This window comes from Hylobates moloch, unplaced genomic scaffold (genome assembly GCF_009828535.3).
Source record: "Hylobates moloch isolate HMO894 unplaced genomic scaffold, HMol_V3 SCAFFOLD_5, whole genome shotgun sequence".
NCBI classification, from domain to species: domain Eukaryota; kingdom Metazoa; phylum Chordata; class Mammalia; order Primates; family Hylobatidae; genus Hylobates; species Hylobates moloch.
Window position 1 is genome coordinate 81,593,499 of NW_026652280.1, and position 14,907 is coordinate 81,608,405.

The 14,907-nt window shown below is 51.9% G+C and overlaps 1 protein-coding gene across 1 annotated transcript; it reads right to left on the reverse strand.

Moving 5' to 3' along the window:
- Window positions 1–6,116: 6,116 nt before the first annotated feature.
- On the reverse strand, window positions 6,117–12,688 carry INTS5 (integrator complex subunit 5). The gene is made up of 2 exons (XM_032153115.2): window positions 12,556–12,688; window positions 6,117–9,269 (listed from the first exon to the last, which is right to left on the reverse strand). The coding sequence occupies exons 1-2, from the start codon at window positions 12,633–12,635 to the stop codon at window positions 6,290–6,292; spliced, it is 3,060 nt and encodes a 1,019-aa protein (XP_032009006.1). The 5' UTR covers window positions 12,636–12,688; the 3' UTR covers window positions 6,117–6,289.
- Window positions 12,689–14,907: the final 2,219 nt, after the last annotated feature.

The following is a 14,907-nucleotide window of genomic DNA, read 5'->3' on the forward strand; positions in this document are numbered from 1 at the left end:
ATGTTTGATACGCATCTTTTTGTTTGTATGTATTTTTAGAAAATGTTGTTTTTTGTGTGCAAAAAAAATTAATTAAAAAAAAAATACAAAAAAAAAAAAAAAAAAAAGAAAGGCAGAGTAGACAGAGGATCTTTCGCCTTCAGAGGCCCTGGTGTTGACTCTGGTGACATCAGCCTCTCAGAGGAAAGGAGCAGTAACAGCCAGTCTCGGAGGAAATGGTAGTACCATATGCGTGGAACAGAGAAACAAAGCAAGCCACACCTTTCTATCGGCAAGGCATTGGGTGGAAGCAAAGTTAAAGAGCTAAGGATGAGGGCTGGGTACGGTGGCTCACTTCACGTCTGTAATCCCTCCACTTTGGGAGGCTGAGGTGGGTGGATCACTTGAGGTCAGGAGTTCAAGACCAGCCTGGCCAACATGATGAAACCCCATCTCTACTTAAAATACAAAAATTAGCTGGGCATGGTGTTGAGCATCTGTAGTCACAGCTACTTAGGAGGCCGAGGCATGAGAATTGCTTGAACCTGGGAGGCAGAGGTTGCAGTGAGCCAAGATTGTGCCACTGCACTCCAGCCTAGGTGATGGAGCAAAACTCCACCTCAGAAAAAAAAAAAAAAAAAGATGTACCCTCAGCTAGCCTGCTGATTACAGTTCCTAGGGTCCTAACATCCCTAGCACCCTAGGCAGCCTGTTTCTCTGATTTCCACTCCTGTATCTTCAAAACACCACCATCACTACCCAAAGCTGAAAAAAAATAACAATAGCTAAAAGGTTCTGAGCCCTAATGTACCCCTAGGGGCCTGGGTAATCACTTTATATTACTAGTTTTTAATTCTGCCTGCAGTTTTTGTTTTTTGCTTTTTTGTTTGAGACAGTCTCACCCCATCACCCAGGCTAGAGTGCCGTGGCATGATCTCGGCTCACCGTAACCTCCGCCTCCCAGGTTCAAGCAATTCCCGTGCCTCAACCTCCTAAGTAACTGAATTACAGGAGTACGCCACCATGCCCAGCTAATTTTTGTATTTTTAGTAGAGACGGAGTTTCACCATGTTGGCCAGGCTGGTCTTGAATTCCTGACCTCAAGTGATCCACTTGCCTCGCCCTCCCAAGTAGCTGGGACTACAGGTGCTCGCCACAGCACCCAGCTAATTTTTTTTAAAGTTGTGTTTTTGTTTTTTTTTCCTGGCCAGGCGCAGTGGCTCACACCTGTAATCCCAGCACTTTAGGAGGCCGGGGTGGGCAGATCACAAGCTCAGGAGTTCGAGACCAGCCTGGCCAATATGGTGAAACCCCATCTCTACTAAAAATACAAAAATTAGGCAGGCGTGGTGGCAGGGGCCTGTAATCCCAGCTATTCGGGAGGCTGAGGCAGGAGAACTGCTTGAACCAGGAGGCGGAGGTTACAGTGAGCAGATCACGCCATTGCACTCCAGCCTGGGCAACAGAGAGCAACTCCGACTCAAAAAAAATAAATAAAAATTTTTTTTGGTAGCAACATGGCCTCACTTTGTTGCCCACGCTGGTCTTAAACTCCTGGGCTCAAGCAGTCCTCTCATCTTGGCCTCCCAAAGTGTTGGGATTATAGTGTGAGCCATTGTGCCCAGCCTGCCTAGTTTTTAACAGTATCAGTGACCTGGTCTCACTTCTAAAGATTTTAACTTAATCAGGGAGGAGTCTGGGCATCAGACTTTATTTATTTATTTATTTTTTTTGAGATGGAGACTCGCTCTGTCACCCAGGTTGGAGTGCAGTGACGTGATCTCAGCTAACTGCAACCTCTGCCTCCTGGGTTCAAGCGATTCTCCCGCCTCAGCCTCCCAAGTAGCTGGGATTACAGGTGCCCACCACCATGCCCGGCTAATTTTTTGTATTTTTAGTAGAGACGGGGTTTCATCACGTTGGCCAGGCTCGTAACGAACTCCTGACCTAGATCCGCCCGCCTCAGTCTTCCACAGTGCTGGGATTACAGGCATTGAGTCATTGCGCCCCGCTGGCTAGTTTTTTTAAAGCTCCCTAAACAACTCTAATGAGCAACCTGGGTTCACAACCACTTCTTTACATGCATACTTCTTTTCCCTTTCTTCCATTGTTTTCTTGGTGAATATAGGGTTGGGGTTCATTTCCAGATGGGAAAATTAAAGCATAAAAGGTTGAATAGTTCACCCAAGATTAAATAGCTGGTAAGGCATGAAACGAACTGAACTCAGTTGTGCTTGACTCTGGGGCCCATGTGCTTTACCATGATGCACAATACAACACACTAATCACTAGCAGCATGAAATGGGCCTGTCTCACTGAGGACCATCATCCCAAGGTTATCACGAATTGTCAATTCCCCAATGTGCTATGAAATGACAGAGACTAACAGGCTTATTTAAATAAGTTAGTTTGAAGAATATATTCATCCAGGATTCATCCTTAGGATTCTGAGTAAATCCTAAACAGAGATTCTCAAATTTTAATGTCTGTTAAGAATCGGCCAGGCACGGTAGCTCACACCTATAATCTCGGCACTTTGGGAGGCCCAGGTGGGCAGATCACGAGATCAGGAGTTTGAGACCAGCCTGGCCAACATGGCAAAACTCCATCTCTACTAAAAATACAAAAATTAGGCCAGGCGTGGTGACTCACACCTGTAATCCCAGCACTTTGTGAGGCTGAGGCGGGTGGATCACCTGAGGTCAGGAGTTTGAGACCAGGCTGGCCAACATGATGAAACCCCGTCTCTACTAAAAATACAAAAAAAAAAAAAAATTAACAGGGCATGGTGGCACACGCCTGCAGTCCCAGCTACTCAGGAGGCTGAGGCAGGAGAATTGCTTGAACCTAGGAGGCAGAGGTTGCAGTGAGCCAAGGTTGTGCCACTGCATTCCAGCCTGGGCGACACAGCGAGACACCACCTCGAAAAAAATATATATATACAAAAATTAGCCAGGCATAGTGGCACATGCCTATAATCCCAGCTACTGGGGAGGCTGAGGAATTAGAATGGTTTGAGCCCGGGAGTCAGAGGTTGCAGTGAGCCGAGATCGCACCACTGCACTCTAGCCTGGGTGACAAAGTGTGACTCTGTCTCAAAAACAAGAAAAAAAAAGTTGCCCAGGCTTGTCTTGAACTTCTAGGCTAAAGAAATCTTTCCACCTTGGCCTTCCAAAATGCTGGAATCACAGGCGTGAGCCACTGCACCCAGCCTGGACACTGCATTTTATTTTTAATTTTTTTTTGAACCTGAGTTTCGCTCTTGTTGCCCATGCTGGAGTGCAATGGCACGATCTCAGCTCACCGCAAACTCTGCCTCGCGGGTTCAAGAGATTCTCCTGCCTCTGGCTCCCAAGTAGCTGGGATTACAGGCGCGTGCCACCACACTCGGCTAATTTTGTATTTTTAGTAGAGACGGGGTTTCTCTGCGTTGGTCAGGCTGGTCTCGAACTCCCAACCTCAGGTGATCCACCAGCCTCGGCCTCCCAAAGTGCTGGGAATACAGGTGTGAGCCATCCTGCCCGGCTGACACCACATTTTAAACATGCTCTCCCAGTGACACTGATATGGGCAGGATAGGAGCATACTCTGAGAAAGTGTTTCAAACTGGTGGTGGGAGGGTTCTTCTAAGCAATAAAGTTTTACAACCAGCCAGGCACAGTGGCTCACGTCTATAATCCTAGCACTTTGGGAGGTCAAAAAGGGAAGATCGGGCAACATAGCAAGACCTCGTCTCTACTTAAAAAAGAGTAGCGAGGCATGGTGGCAGGTGCCTGTAGTCCCAGCTAATCAGGAGGCTGAAGCCGGAGGACTGCCTGAACCCAGGAGTTTGAGGCTGCATAAGCTATGATTGCACCGCTGCTCTCCAGCCTGGGCCACAGCACAAGACTCTGTCTCAAAAAAATAAATTAATTAAGACTGGTCAATGTGGTCTCTACTAAAAATACAAAAATTAGCTGGGCGCGGTGGCACACGTCTGTAATCCCAGGACTCGGGTGGATGAGGCAGGAGAATCGCTTGAACTCGGGAGGTGGAAGCTGGAGTAAGCCCAGATTGCACCCCTGCACTCCATCCTAGGCAACAGAGTGAGACCCTGTCTCAATAAGTAAACAAAAAATAAATAAAATTTGACAACCTATAATAAGGTAACTAAAGACAGGGTCTATTATACGCATTGTATCTAGTTATCTAGCATTAGCTTCAGCATCTGCTTGAAAGCTAAAAGAAGATTACCAGAAATGAGATCACAGAGTGTACTGTGATCTCATCACAGGACTCTCCTCGAGCTCCAGAGGAATGTACGAAACAATTGTTCCACAGCAAGCCAGACAGAAAAATGAAGAAAATACTAGGCACTGTGGTTTAATAGGCCAAGCAGAAGTATTAGCAAAGCAAGCAGAATAAATGCTACCAGAAAACTCTATAGCAAGACATGTGGCACAGGTCCTGCAGTGAGTGACCTGAGTGACTGCAACAGGTACTCTTGGCCACTGACCCACGTCCACCTGCCAAAAGCAGCAGTAAATAGTACAGTGAGTTGAGGCCGGGCGCGGTGGCTCACGCCTGTAATCCCAGCACTTTGGGAGGCCGAGGCGGGCGGATCACGAGGTCAAGAGATCGAGACCATCCTGGCCAACATAGTGAAACCCCGTGTCTTCTAAAAATACAAAAACAATAGCCGGGCGTGGTGGCGGGCGCCTGTAGTCCCAGCTACTCAGGAGGCTGAGGCAGGAGAATGGCGTGAACCCAGGAGGTGGAGCTTGCAGTGAGCCGAGATCAGGCCACTGCACTCCAGCCTGGGCAACAGAGCGAGACTCTGTCTCAAAAAAAAAAAAAAAAAAAATGAAGTACAGTGAGTTAAATACCCTCTGGGGCCCTATTTGCACAGTCTGTAAAACTGGTTCGGAAAGATGCCAATGGAGATAGGATTCCTAAAGCATCTTTCAGATATGACCTGTTGGAGGGTCCTAAGGAATTCACGGATGCCTTGACCATCCCAAGAGTGGTGTTCATAGGCCAAAGTCAGGAATAAGCTGCAGGGCAAGTTGCACCCATTTATTGTTTCAGATCACAGGCTCCCAGAGAACTGAGTTTATGATCCACGCTTTCTTCATCGCTTCGGAGAGTACACGCCTACCCCACCCCAGTATATCCGTTAGGTCCTAGTAAACATTTGTGGCACTGGTGATACGTTTCCAATCTTTTTTTTCCCCCAGTAATATAAACCCGAGAGCGTGGACCAAGCCATTCGATTACATGTTGTGTTTGAGCAACACCATCCACGCCGTGAGCTTACTGGACCCTGGGCCGTGCCCGGCGACCGTGAACACTGAACTAAGCCAGAGCTGGTGCTCACGTGAAGACAAGGGCAGAGAAAGATTCGGAGCTCTAGGGAGTAGAGCCAGAAGGGTAGTACAGGCTTAACTGCTGGCCCGGTGCTTCCAGCTCAGCCGAGGGGCCGCAGGGCCGCAGGCTGCATTCCCTGAGGCCAGGCCGCATCTTTTCCCCCGCCCCGACGACCCCGCGCACTAGAGGAAGGGGGCGGCGACGTTGACCGCCGCATGCAGCCGAAGGAGGGCGGCGGCTGAGAGCGGCCAAGACCAAGAAAGACGCACAGCTGCGGCTTTACTAAGCCGCCGGGCAGGAGCCCGGAGCCCCAGAGGCAAGGCCCCCAGCGTCGCTCGGATCTACCACGGGGAGACCGGAGGCGTCTGAGGCCGCCTCCAGAAGAACAGAGGTTCCTCACGAGGCCAGGGGTGGCAGAGTGTCAAGAGACACACAGGAAGGAGTGGAATGGGACTTGGGGGATCTAGGGGCGTCCCAGGCGCGCCCCCAGATTCCGGGCTCCTCACCGCCTCCTACGCGCCGCTATTGCCGCTACCGCCGCCATCTTGTGCCGAGTTTGCTCTTTGACCCCAAACCTCCCGTTCCACCGCGCGCGCTCAGCCACGTATCCTAGTTCCCGCCCCTTCCGGCCTTATGATTGGTTCGGCCTGAGCGCCGCCGGGCAGCTGTCTCATTGGTAGAGTGCACACTCCAAATTATCGCAGGGGCGGGGCTTCAGGCCAGGGGCGGGAACGTCCAGAGCCAGGCGCTGTCAGACTTTGCACGCTCTCAGCATGACAGAAGTACTGGACTGGTTTTCTCAAGTCGGCAAATTTTATTTAGAAAAAAAAAAAGTGGGAGAGAAAAAAGTGACAGCGCTCTTTAGGCCAAGAACTTAGAAGAGAAACCTCCACCCTTCCGTAGCACGTTAGTCCCTTCCGTCTCTCGCTGCTCAACCTCTCTGGGCTTCGAGAGCAAGAAAAGGCTACGTCCCCTGTCGAAGAAGAGTGGACGGTGAAGGTGCCTGGAAACGGCCAGAGAAAAGACCTAGGCGGTCGATGTTGCGGTGGAGGACACTGTGCAGCACAGCCAGATGGGGTCCACCCTCACCTCCACCCTCCCTGGAGAAGTCCCGGATGAAGCGACCCCGCTCTGATTGGAAGATGAACTTCTGAGGCAAGGGCCCATGCTCCCGGAGAAAGCCCCAGACACTGAGCAGCAGCAGACGCACCTCGAAAGGTGCCAGTTGGCTAAATACTTCATGCATATTACCCAGGGCCGGAGGCAGGAGGCTTCCCTCAGCCATGACAGCTATTAAGGTGCAGGATGCCTCCAGGTGCCAGGGGGAGTGGGTCGTGTCAGGGTGGCGAGAGGCTTCCCAATGGCCCAAGAGGGCGGCCAGCAGCCCCCGAAGCAGCACGGAACAGTAGCACAGGGCTGGGGGAGCAGCTGCTACCAGCTTTAACAGCTCAAAGAGCAGGGGCTGTTCGCGGAAGCGCCGGCCAATGCGGAGATCCCGCTCCACGGTGGCCCGGGCGTGTTCCTCGGGGGGCCAGGCCAGCTCTGCACCAGCTGCATCGGGACACACACTCTCCACCAAGGTCACTGCCACTGCTTTGGCTGCCTCCGGACTCAAGATGGGCGCCCCCCAGCATTCCCCACATTCAGTGCCCCCTGGGGCACTGCAGCAGTGAACCAGGAGGCTGAGGAGGCTCTGGGTGTTATAGATCACTTCCTGCTGATTTCGTGACTGGACAAACTTGGGTGGCTTTAAGCCACGGCCGATAACTCCAGCATGGAAAACTGACCAAATCCCTCCAGGACCTGGCACAGCTGCAGTGTGCCTCCGGTTAGTGTCCAACAGGGAGGCAGAAGCCAAAGAAGCTGAAACAACTGAGAGAGTCTCATTGTCCCCATCTACTTCCCCACCAAACAGTTCTGTGTTGCCTTGATGTAAGGCTCCCTCAACCAGCAGCTGCAGGACAGCCTTGAGCCCAGCTGGGGATGTCTGAGACAGGCGGGTGAGAAGCTGACAGGTTGAGGCCACACCTGGGGGGCCATGCAGCCTCAGAGAGGCAAAGAAGCGGTGCACCCCAGCCCTTACCAGTCCCAGGAGCTGGGAGGGGGATAAGGCTTCAGGAGGAAAGGGACAAATGGCCAGGAGGGAGGCAGCAGCTTCAGCTACTTCCTCCTCAGGATGTAGCAGGAGAGGAGCCAGGTCAGACAGATGGGCTGAGGCAGATTCCCCAAAGTGCGCCCCTAGGGCTGCAGGGCCCTCGCCACCCTGCTGTTCCCACCCTACTAGCAGTGCCAAGTTGCGCAGGAACCGGGCCGTGAAGGGAGGCTGTAATGTCCCTGCATGCACCCGAGCCAGACAGCTTCGGAAAGCCAGGGGCAGGAGGCCAGAGAGACTGACCACTAGCCCTGCATATAACTGGGTGGCCAAACTCAACTCTTCAGGGCTTCGGGCTCGGCTCAGCAGATGGCCCAAGGCCTCAGGTCCACAGCTAGGCCGGGTATAGACAGATAGCAGGCCCAAGAGCTGGTGCTGCCAGAGGAAGCGCTTCCGTTCCAATCGTAACGTCTCTCCACACAGCTCTCCAACATGGTTTTTGAGTGCATCTAAAAAGGGCACTGAGCGGGGAGGTGGGGGGGGGCCTAGCACCCCTTCCCCAGGAGACCCTCCCCGGTGATGAACCAGTTTTTGCAGGTGCAGCAGCAGCAGCTGGATTAGCCGGTCACAAGCCTCACGCACGGTGTCTGGCACGGCCAGGCCCTGGGTAGTAATGACTGACGCAGGCATAGCTGTGTCCACCAGGAACTGCAGCAAGCGGTAGGCACCTGCCCCAGAGGCCTGGCTCACCAGGTGCACAGCCAGGTTCAACATGTTGTCCAGCTCCTCTCGGGGGAATCCTTGAAGGTGTTGTTGCAGCTGGCTCAGCACAGCTGGGGGCTTGAGGCAATCCACAAGCTCTCCGGAGACTGTGCCCAGCAAAGCTGGTGACATGACTGCCAGCTGCAGTAGGAAGGGAACCGTGGCCTGAAGGGAGGGGTCCCCACTGCGGCCTCCAGTTGCCCCTGCCAGGCTATCATGGAACATTCGCAGGAGCTCCCGTCGGATGCTGTCTCCGTGGCGGGAGGCCAGGTGCCCTAGGATGCCTACAACTGAGGCAATCTTGGGCACCCGTTTCTCTGCAGGAATGGCAGGAGATCCAGGGAAGGGGTCTGTAGAAGGGGTCTGAGAAGAGCTTCCACCACTACTGCCAGCTCCACCTCCAGCCCCACCATGGACACAAAAGTCCTTAAGACCACAGGAGAGAACTCGGGAAATGATGGTGCCAGGAAAAGAGGAGCCAATATGTGCCACAACCCAGTCAAAGTGTGGAGAATGCTGAACAGAGGTATCCAGCAAGGCATCCACACACGCATCTGGGCAGCTACCAATGAGAGCCGAGAGGCACTGCACATAGATGTCCATTAATGTACGCGTGGCCCTACAACCCATCCACAGCTGTAGCAGTTCATTAAGAGCACCAGTAGCGTGGGGAACACGCTGGTGCTGGCCTGAGTACGTGCTGCTCAGTTGCCCCATGAGGTCAATGGACCATGCACTAATCACAGGTGCCCAGGCCTTTGGGTTGGCCCGGATAAACTCAGACAGCACCTGCTGCACTTCCTGAACCACATCCTCTAGACCAGGTCCCCCAGCAGGAACATGGGAGGGTGGAGGTGGACGGAGGTGAGGTGGACCAGCCACAGGGGTTTCATCCAGGGCAGCCAGGTGGGCCCGGACACTCTCATCAAAGACACCTCTCAAGTGGTCAAGCACAGCAGCCCGAGCAGGTGGCAAAGAACGGAGCAGGAGAAGACCACAGCGAGCATGTTCCCGGGCTGAGAGTTGGTGGCCCAGAATGGGGTCTACGCCAGTCAGAAAAGCCTTGATTTCCTGGGACAGCTCCTGAGCACTACAAGGAAGCAAAAGAAGCAGACTTAGAGTGTTGTGAGATGTTAGGCAACTTACTTTCCTGTATGAGCTTTGCCTTTTATGTTAAATAGGGATAATAAAAATACTTCCCTCAAAATTTTTTTTTTTTTTTTTTGAGATGGAGTCTCGATCTGTTGTCCAGGCTGGAGTGCAGTGGTGCGATCTCAGCTCACTGCAAGCTCCACCTCCTGGGTTCACGCCATTCTCCTGCCTCAGCCTCCCAAGTAGCTGGGACTACAGGTGCCCGCCACCACGCCTGGATAATTTTTTGTATTTTTAGTACAGATGGGGTTTCACCATGTTAGCCAGGATGGTCTCGATCTCCTGACCTCGTGATCCGCCCGCCTCGGCCTCCGATAGTGCTGGGATTACAGGCGTGAGCCACCATGCCCAGCCTTTGTTTTGTTTTTTGAGATAGGGTCTTGCTTTGTCACCCAGGCTGGAGTGCAGTGGCACCACCTTGGCTCACTGCAACCTCCGCCTACTGGGTTCAAGCGATTCTCCTGCCTCAGCCTCCAGAGTAGCTGGGACTACAGGTGTGCACCACCATACCCGGCTAATTTTTGTATTTTTAGTAGAGACAGATTTTACCATGTTGCCCAGGCTGGTTTCGAACTCCTGACCTCAAGTAATCCGCCCACTTCAGCCTCCCAAAGTGCTAGGATTACAGGCATGAGCTACCACACCCGCCCTGTTTTTGTTTTTCAAGACAGGGTCTCTCTCTGTCACCCAGGCTGGAGTGCAGTGCAGTCTCGAACTCCCAGACTCAAAGCATCCTCCCATCTCAGCCTCCTGAATAGCTGCAACTTCAAGCACATACCACGACATCCAGCTAATTTTTTAACTTTTTTATAGAAATGAGGTCTGGCTATGTTCCACAGGCTGGTTTCATGGCCTCAAGCGGTTTGCCCACCTTAGCCTCCCAAAGTGCTGGGATTACAGGTGTGAGGCACCATGCCTGGTTGAGAATATTTATAAAGCACTTAAGCTCTGCAGAAGGATGGCCTGAGGGAAAAAAAGCACTTAGGTTCCATACCAGATTCACACTAATCACTCAATAAAAGCTATGTTTCTTTCTCCGCCCCTCTCCCTGCCCCGCCCCAAGCAGAGTCTCGATGTGCCACCCAGGCTGGAGTGCAGTGGCGCGATCTCAGCTCACTGCAAGCTCCGCCTTCTGGGTTCACGCCGTTCTCCTGCCTCAGCTTCCTGAGTAGCTGGGACTACAGGCGCCCGCCACGAAGCCTGGCTAATATTTTTTTTTGTATTTTTAGTAGAGACGGGGTTTCGCCATGTTAGCCAGGATGGTCTCGATCTCCTGACCTTGTGATCCTTCCGCCTCGGCCTCCCAAAGTGTTGGGATTACAGGCGTGAGCCACGTGCCCGGCCAAAAGCTATGTTTCTTTCAATGACAACAGTAATATCAGTAATAGATAACTCTTAGAATATATCAGGTACTCTTTTAAGTACTTTGCATGTATTATTTCAATCCTGAGAACAGTTCAATAAGGTAGGTATTATTATGATCCTGTTTTACAGACAAATCAAGGCTGGCTTCAGTGGCTCACGCCTATAATCCCAGCACTTTGGGAGGCCAAGGCTGGCGGATCGCTTGAGCGCAAAAGTTCAAGACCAGTCTGAGGAACACAGTGAAACCCGATCTCTACAAAAAAAAAATAATAATAATTAGCCAGGCATGGTGGCATGTGCCTGCGGTCCCAGTTACTTGGGAGGTTGAGGCAGAAGGATCACTTGAGCCCTGGAAGCAGGGCTGCAGGGAGCCAAAATGACACCACTGCACCCCAGACTGTGTGTGCTGTCAAAAAAAAGAACGAAATCAAGGTTAAGCAATCAGACTACATGCGCCAAGAGTGTAGGAACCATTTCTGTGCTCTTCAACACTGAATCCACTTCTATTGAGGTACACAGTATATGGAAGGTAGTCAATAAATATTTGTTGAATTGACTATATTTGTGTTTCTATAATATCTGCTTTAAAAACATTTCCAGAGCCCGGCGCAGTGGCTCACGCCTGTAATCGCAGCACTTTGGGAGGCCGAGATGGGCAGATCACGAGGTCAGGAGATCGAGACCATCCTGGCTAACATGGTGAAACCTCGTCTCTACTAAAAATACAAAAAAAAATTAGCCGGGCGTGGTGGCGTGCACCTGTAGTCCCAGCTACTAGGGAGGCTGAGGCAGGAGAATGGCGTGAACCCGGGAGGTGGAGCTTGCAGTGAGCTAAGATCGCGCCACTGCACTCCAGCCTGGGCAACAGAGCGAGACTCCGTCTCAAAAAAAAAAAAACACACACACACACAAAATAGCCAGGCATGGTGTAATCCCAGCTACTCCGGAGGCTGAGGCATGAGCCAGCCTGGGAGTCAGGGCGACCATCTCAAAAAACAAAACAAAACAAAACAAAACAAAACCTTTCCACTTTATCACATTCTACCACCACCCTCGCCCCGCCCCATCCCACAACACAAGCACCTTGAAATCTGCTCTTAATGGGAAAAAAAAAAAAAAAATTGTAAGCCCCTTATTAAGGGCTCTCCCTTCTAACATCTGTTTCTTCCCATATTCTGCCAAATCTTAGTCACCTACCACCATATCAACAACCACCACCTACTCAGCACCCTCAATGTGCTTGGACATCAGGGTGTCCTAGGGCACAGAGTAATAATGCTTTTCAACCCTTTCCCTCCTAAAACATATGGGTTCAGTCTCAGAGGTTCAGAAGCCAATGTTATGGGAGGTGGCAAATCCCCTTTCTCTTATCGCCTTCTCTGTCAAAGAAGACAGCAACCTCTAGGTGCTGATAAGGCTCTGACAGTGCCATTCCTCCGTTTCCTCCAAAAAACACCCTAATATAAGGGAATATCTCAGCCGGACTGCATTCTGTTTCTGGGCCTGGGGTCTCAGGGAGTCTCTATGAGGTCAGGACCCTGGGTTTCCTAGGGTCAAAAATGGCCAAGACAGCTGGGTTCCCAAGAGTTCTGATACCCCCGACTCGGGAGAGGAAGCCCGGCGTCGAGGGTAGTTAGGCAATGGAGTCTAGCGAGTGGCAGGCCCAAGGTCTTGGGAGGGCGGGCACTGGAGCCCTGAGTTTTGGTGAGGCAGTCCCTGAGTTCTGGGAGGACCTGACCAAGAATCTCTCTGAGAACCCTGACGTGAGTTCTCGAGGTAGGATCCGGGTTTCTACCGAGAAGGCTGGGGATCGGCGCGGGGCCGCGCGGTGGGGGGAAGGTGCCAAGGGCTCTAACTACCTGAGAGGCGCGGGACCGTGGGTGGCCGGGGCAGGCCCAGGAGGTCCTGGGGCCCCGGGAGGGTCGCACAGCGCAGACATCCCGGAGCCCTAGCCGAGCCCGAGGCGGGAGCGGCGGAGCGCAGGCGGCGCATGCGCACTGACACGAAACGCGAAAGGAACCAGCTACCAGGCCTCGCAGGAAAATTAATCCGGCGATGTCCTCGACCCTCTTACCTTGGTTCCGCACCTCGTCGGAGTCCCAGAGCATAATCCCGGGACGATGATAGCAGGAAGCCGATCCGCCCTATAAGCAACCACTTTATTCAAAAGCCTATTGACATACAGACTAGGCCGGGCGCGGTGGCTCACGCCTGTAAACCCAGCACTTTGAGAGCCCGAGAGGGCGGATTACCTGAGGTCAGGAGTTCAAGACCAGCCTGCCGTCTTTACTGAAAATACAAAAATTAGCCGGGCGTGGTGGCTCATGCCTGTAATCCCGATTACTCGGGAGGCTGAGGCAGGAGAATCGCTTGATCCCGGGAGGCAGAGATTGCAGTGAGCCGAGATCGCGCCACTGCACTCCAGCCTGGGCGACAGGGCAAGACTCCCGATACACACACACACACACACACACACACACACACACAAACACACACACACACACACACACTAAAACTGGCCACAGCCACTCACGGTGGGATTTTAATCATTTTTCCTAACGCCAAAAATACAAAATGTTCAACTCACGACTTTTAAAAAATGAAGCATAGGAAGGTTTTTGTTGGTGTTGGTGTTGTTATTGTTGTTTATTTTGCGACCGTGCAGTGGTAAGATCACCCCTCTCGGCAGCCCCGACCTCCTGGACTCAAGCCACCCTTGCACCTCAGCCTTCTAGGTAGCTGAGATTATAGCCGTGTGCCATCACACTTGGCTACTTTTTAAATATTTTCAGAGTTAGGGATTTGCAGGGGGGTTGGGGGAGTGTCTCGCTATGTTGCCCAGTCTGATCTCCAACTCCTGTCCTCAAGTGATTCTCCCACCTCAGCTTCGCAAAGCACTGGGATTACAGGAGTAAGCCACCACACCCGGCCAGTCTCTCTTTGTTTTTGTTTTGTTTTGTTTTGTTTTCCTTTTGAGACAGAGTTTCACTCCCTCACCCAGGCTGGAGTGCAGTGGTGAGATCTGAGCTCACTGCAACCTCCACTTTCCAGGTTCAGGCGATTCTCCTGCCTCAGCCTCCCTAGTAGCTGGGACTATAGGCATCCACCACCAAATCTGACTAATTTTTTTACTTTTATAGAGACAAGGTTTTCCCATGTCCACCAAGCTGGTCTCGAACTCCTGACCTCAAGTGATCCATCCACCTCGGCCTCCCAAAATGCTGGGATTACAGGCAAGAGCCACAGCACCCAGTCTTTTTTTAAAATCTCATTCTGTCGCCCAGGCTGGAGTGCAATCTCGGCTCTGCAACCTCCACCTCCCAGGTTCAAGCAATTCTCCTGCCTCAGCCTCCCAAGTAGCTGGGACTACAAGCATGTGCCACACACCCAGCTAATTGGAGACATGTTGGCCAGGCTGGTCTCAAACTCCTGACCTCAGGTGATCCGCCTGCCTCAGCCTTCCAAAGTGCTGGGATTACAGGTGTGAGCCAGTGCATCCCTCCTACAAAAATGCTTTTATGAGAGAGACAGAAAAGGGAAGAGAGAAAGCAGAAAAGAGATGGAAAGGAGAGAAAACTCAGAAAAAGAAAAAATAAGAAAGAGAAGGAGGGAGAGGGAGCCCAAAACAAATTGGGCTAGCTAGCCTGAAGATGTCCCCCCAGTGGCAAGTATGAATAACATCCTTCCATCCGTCTTCATTGTTTAAGCTTCTCTCTCTCCCACAGCTTCCCAGCATAGGGACCTTCGTCTAACTCACAGCCCCACACCTGCCAGAGATAGAGCTTGCTAACTGTATAGGGAGCCAGTACACCTCATCAAGAGCCCTCACTCAAGCCCAGTGTACCTAGATCAGGTTCCAGCTCTTCTACCTACTAGTTGTATACTTTATTAACCACTCCATAACTGTTCCTTCTTCTGGAAATGAGGAGGTAATATTAATAGTACAAATACCTCAAAGGGTTGTTATGAAAATTGAAATGAGATAGTATGGTCATGCTTTCTCGTTCCCCGGCCATCTTAGCGGCTGCTGTTGGTTGGGGGCCGTCCCGCACCTAAGGCAGGAAGATGGTGGCCGCAAAGAAGACGAAAAAGTCGCTGGAGTCGATCAACTCTAGGCTCCAACTCGTTATGAAAAGTGGGAAGTACGTCCTGGGGTACAAGCAGACTCTGAAGATGATCAGACAAGGCAAAGCGAAATTGGTCATTCTCGC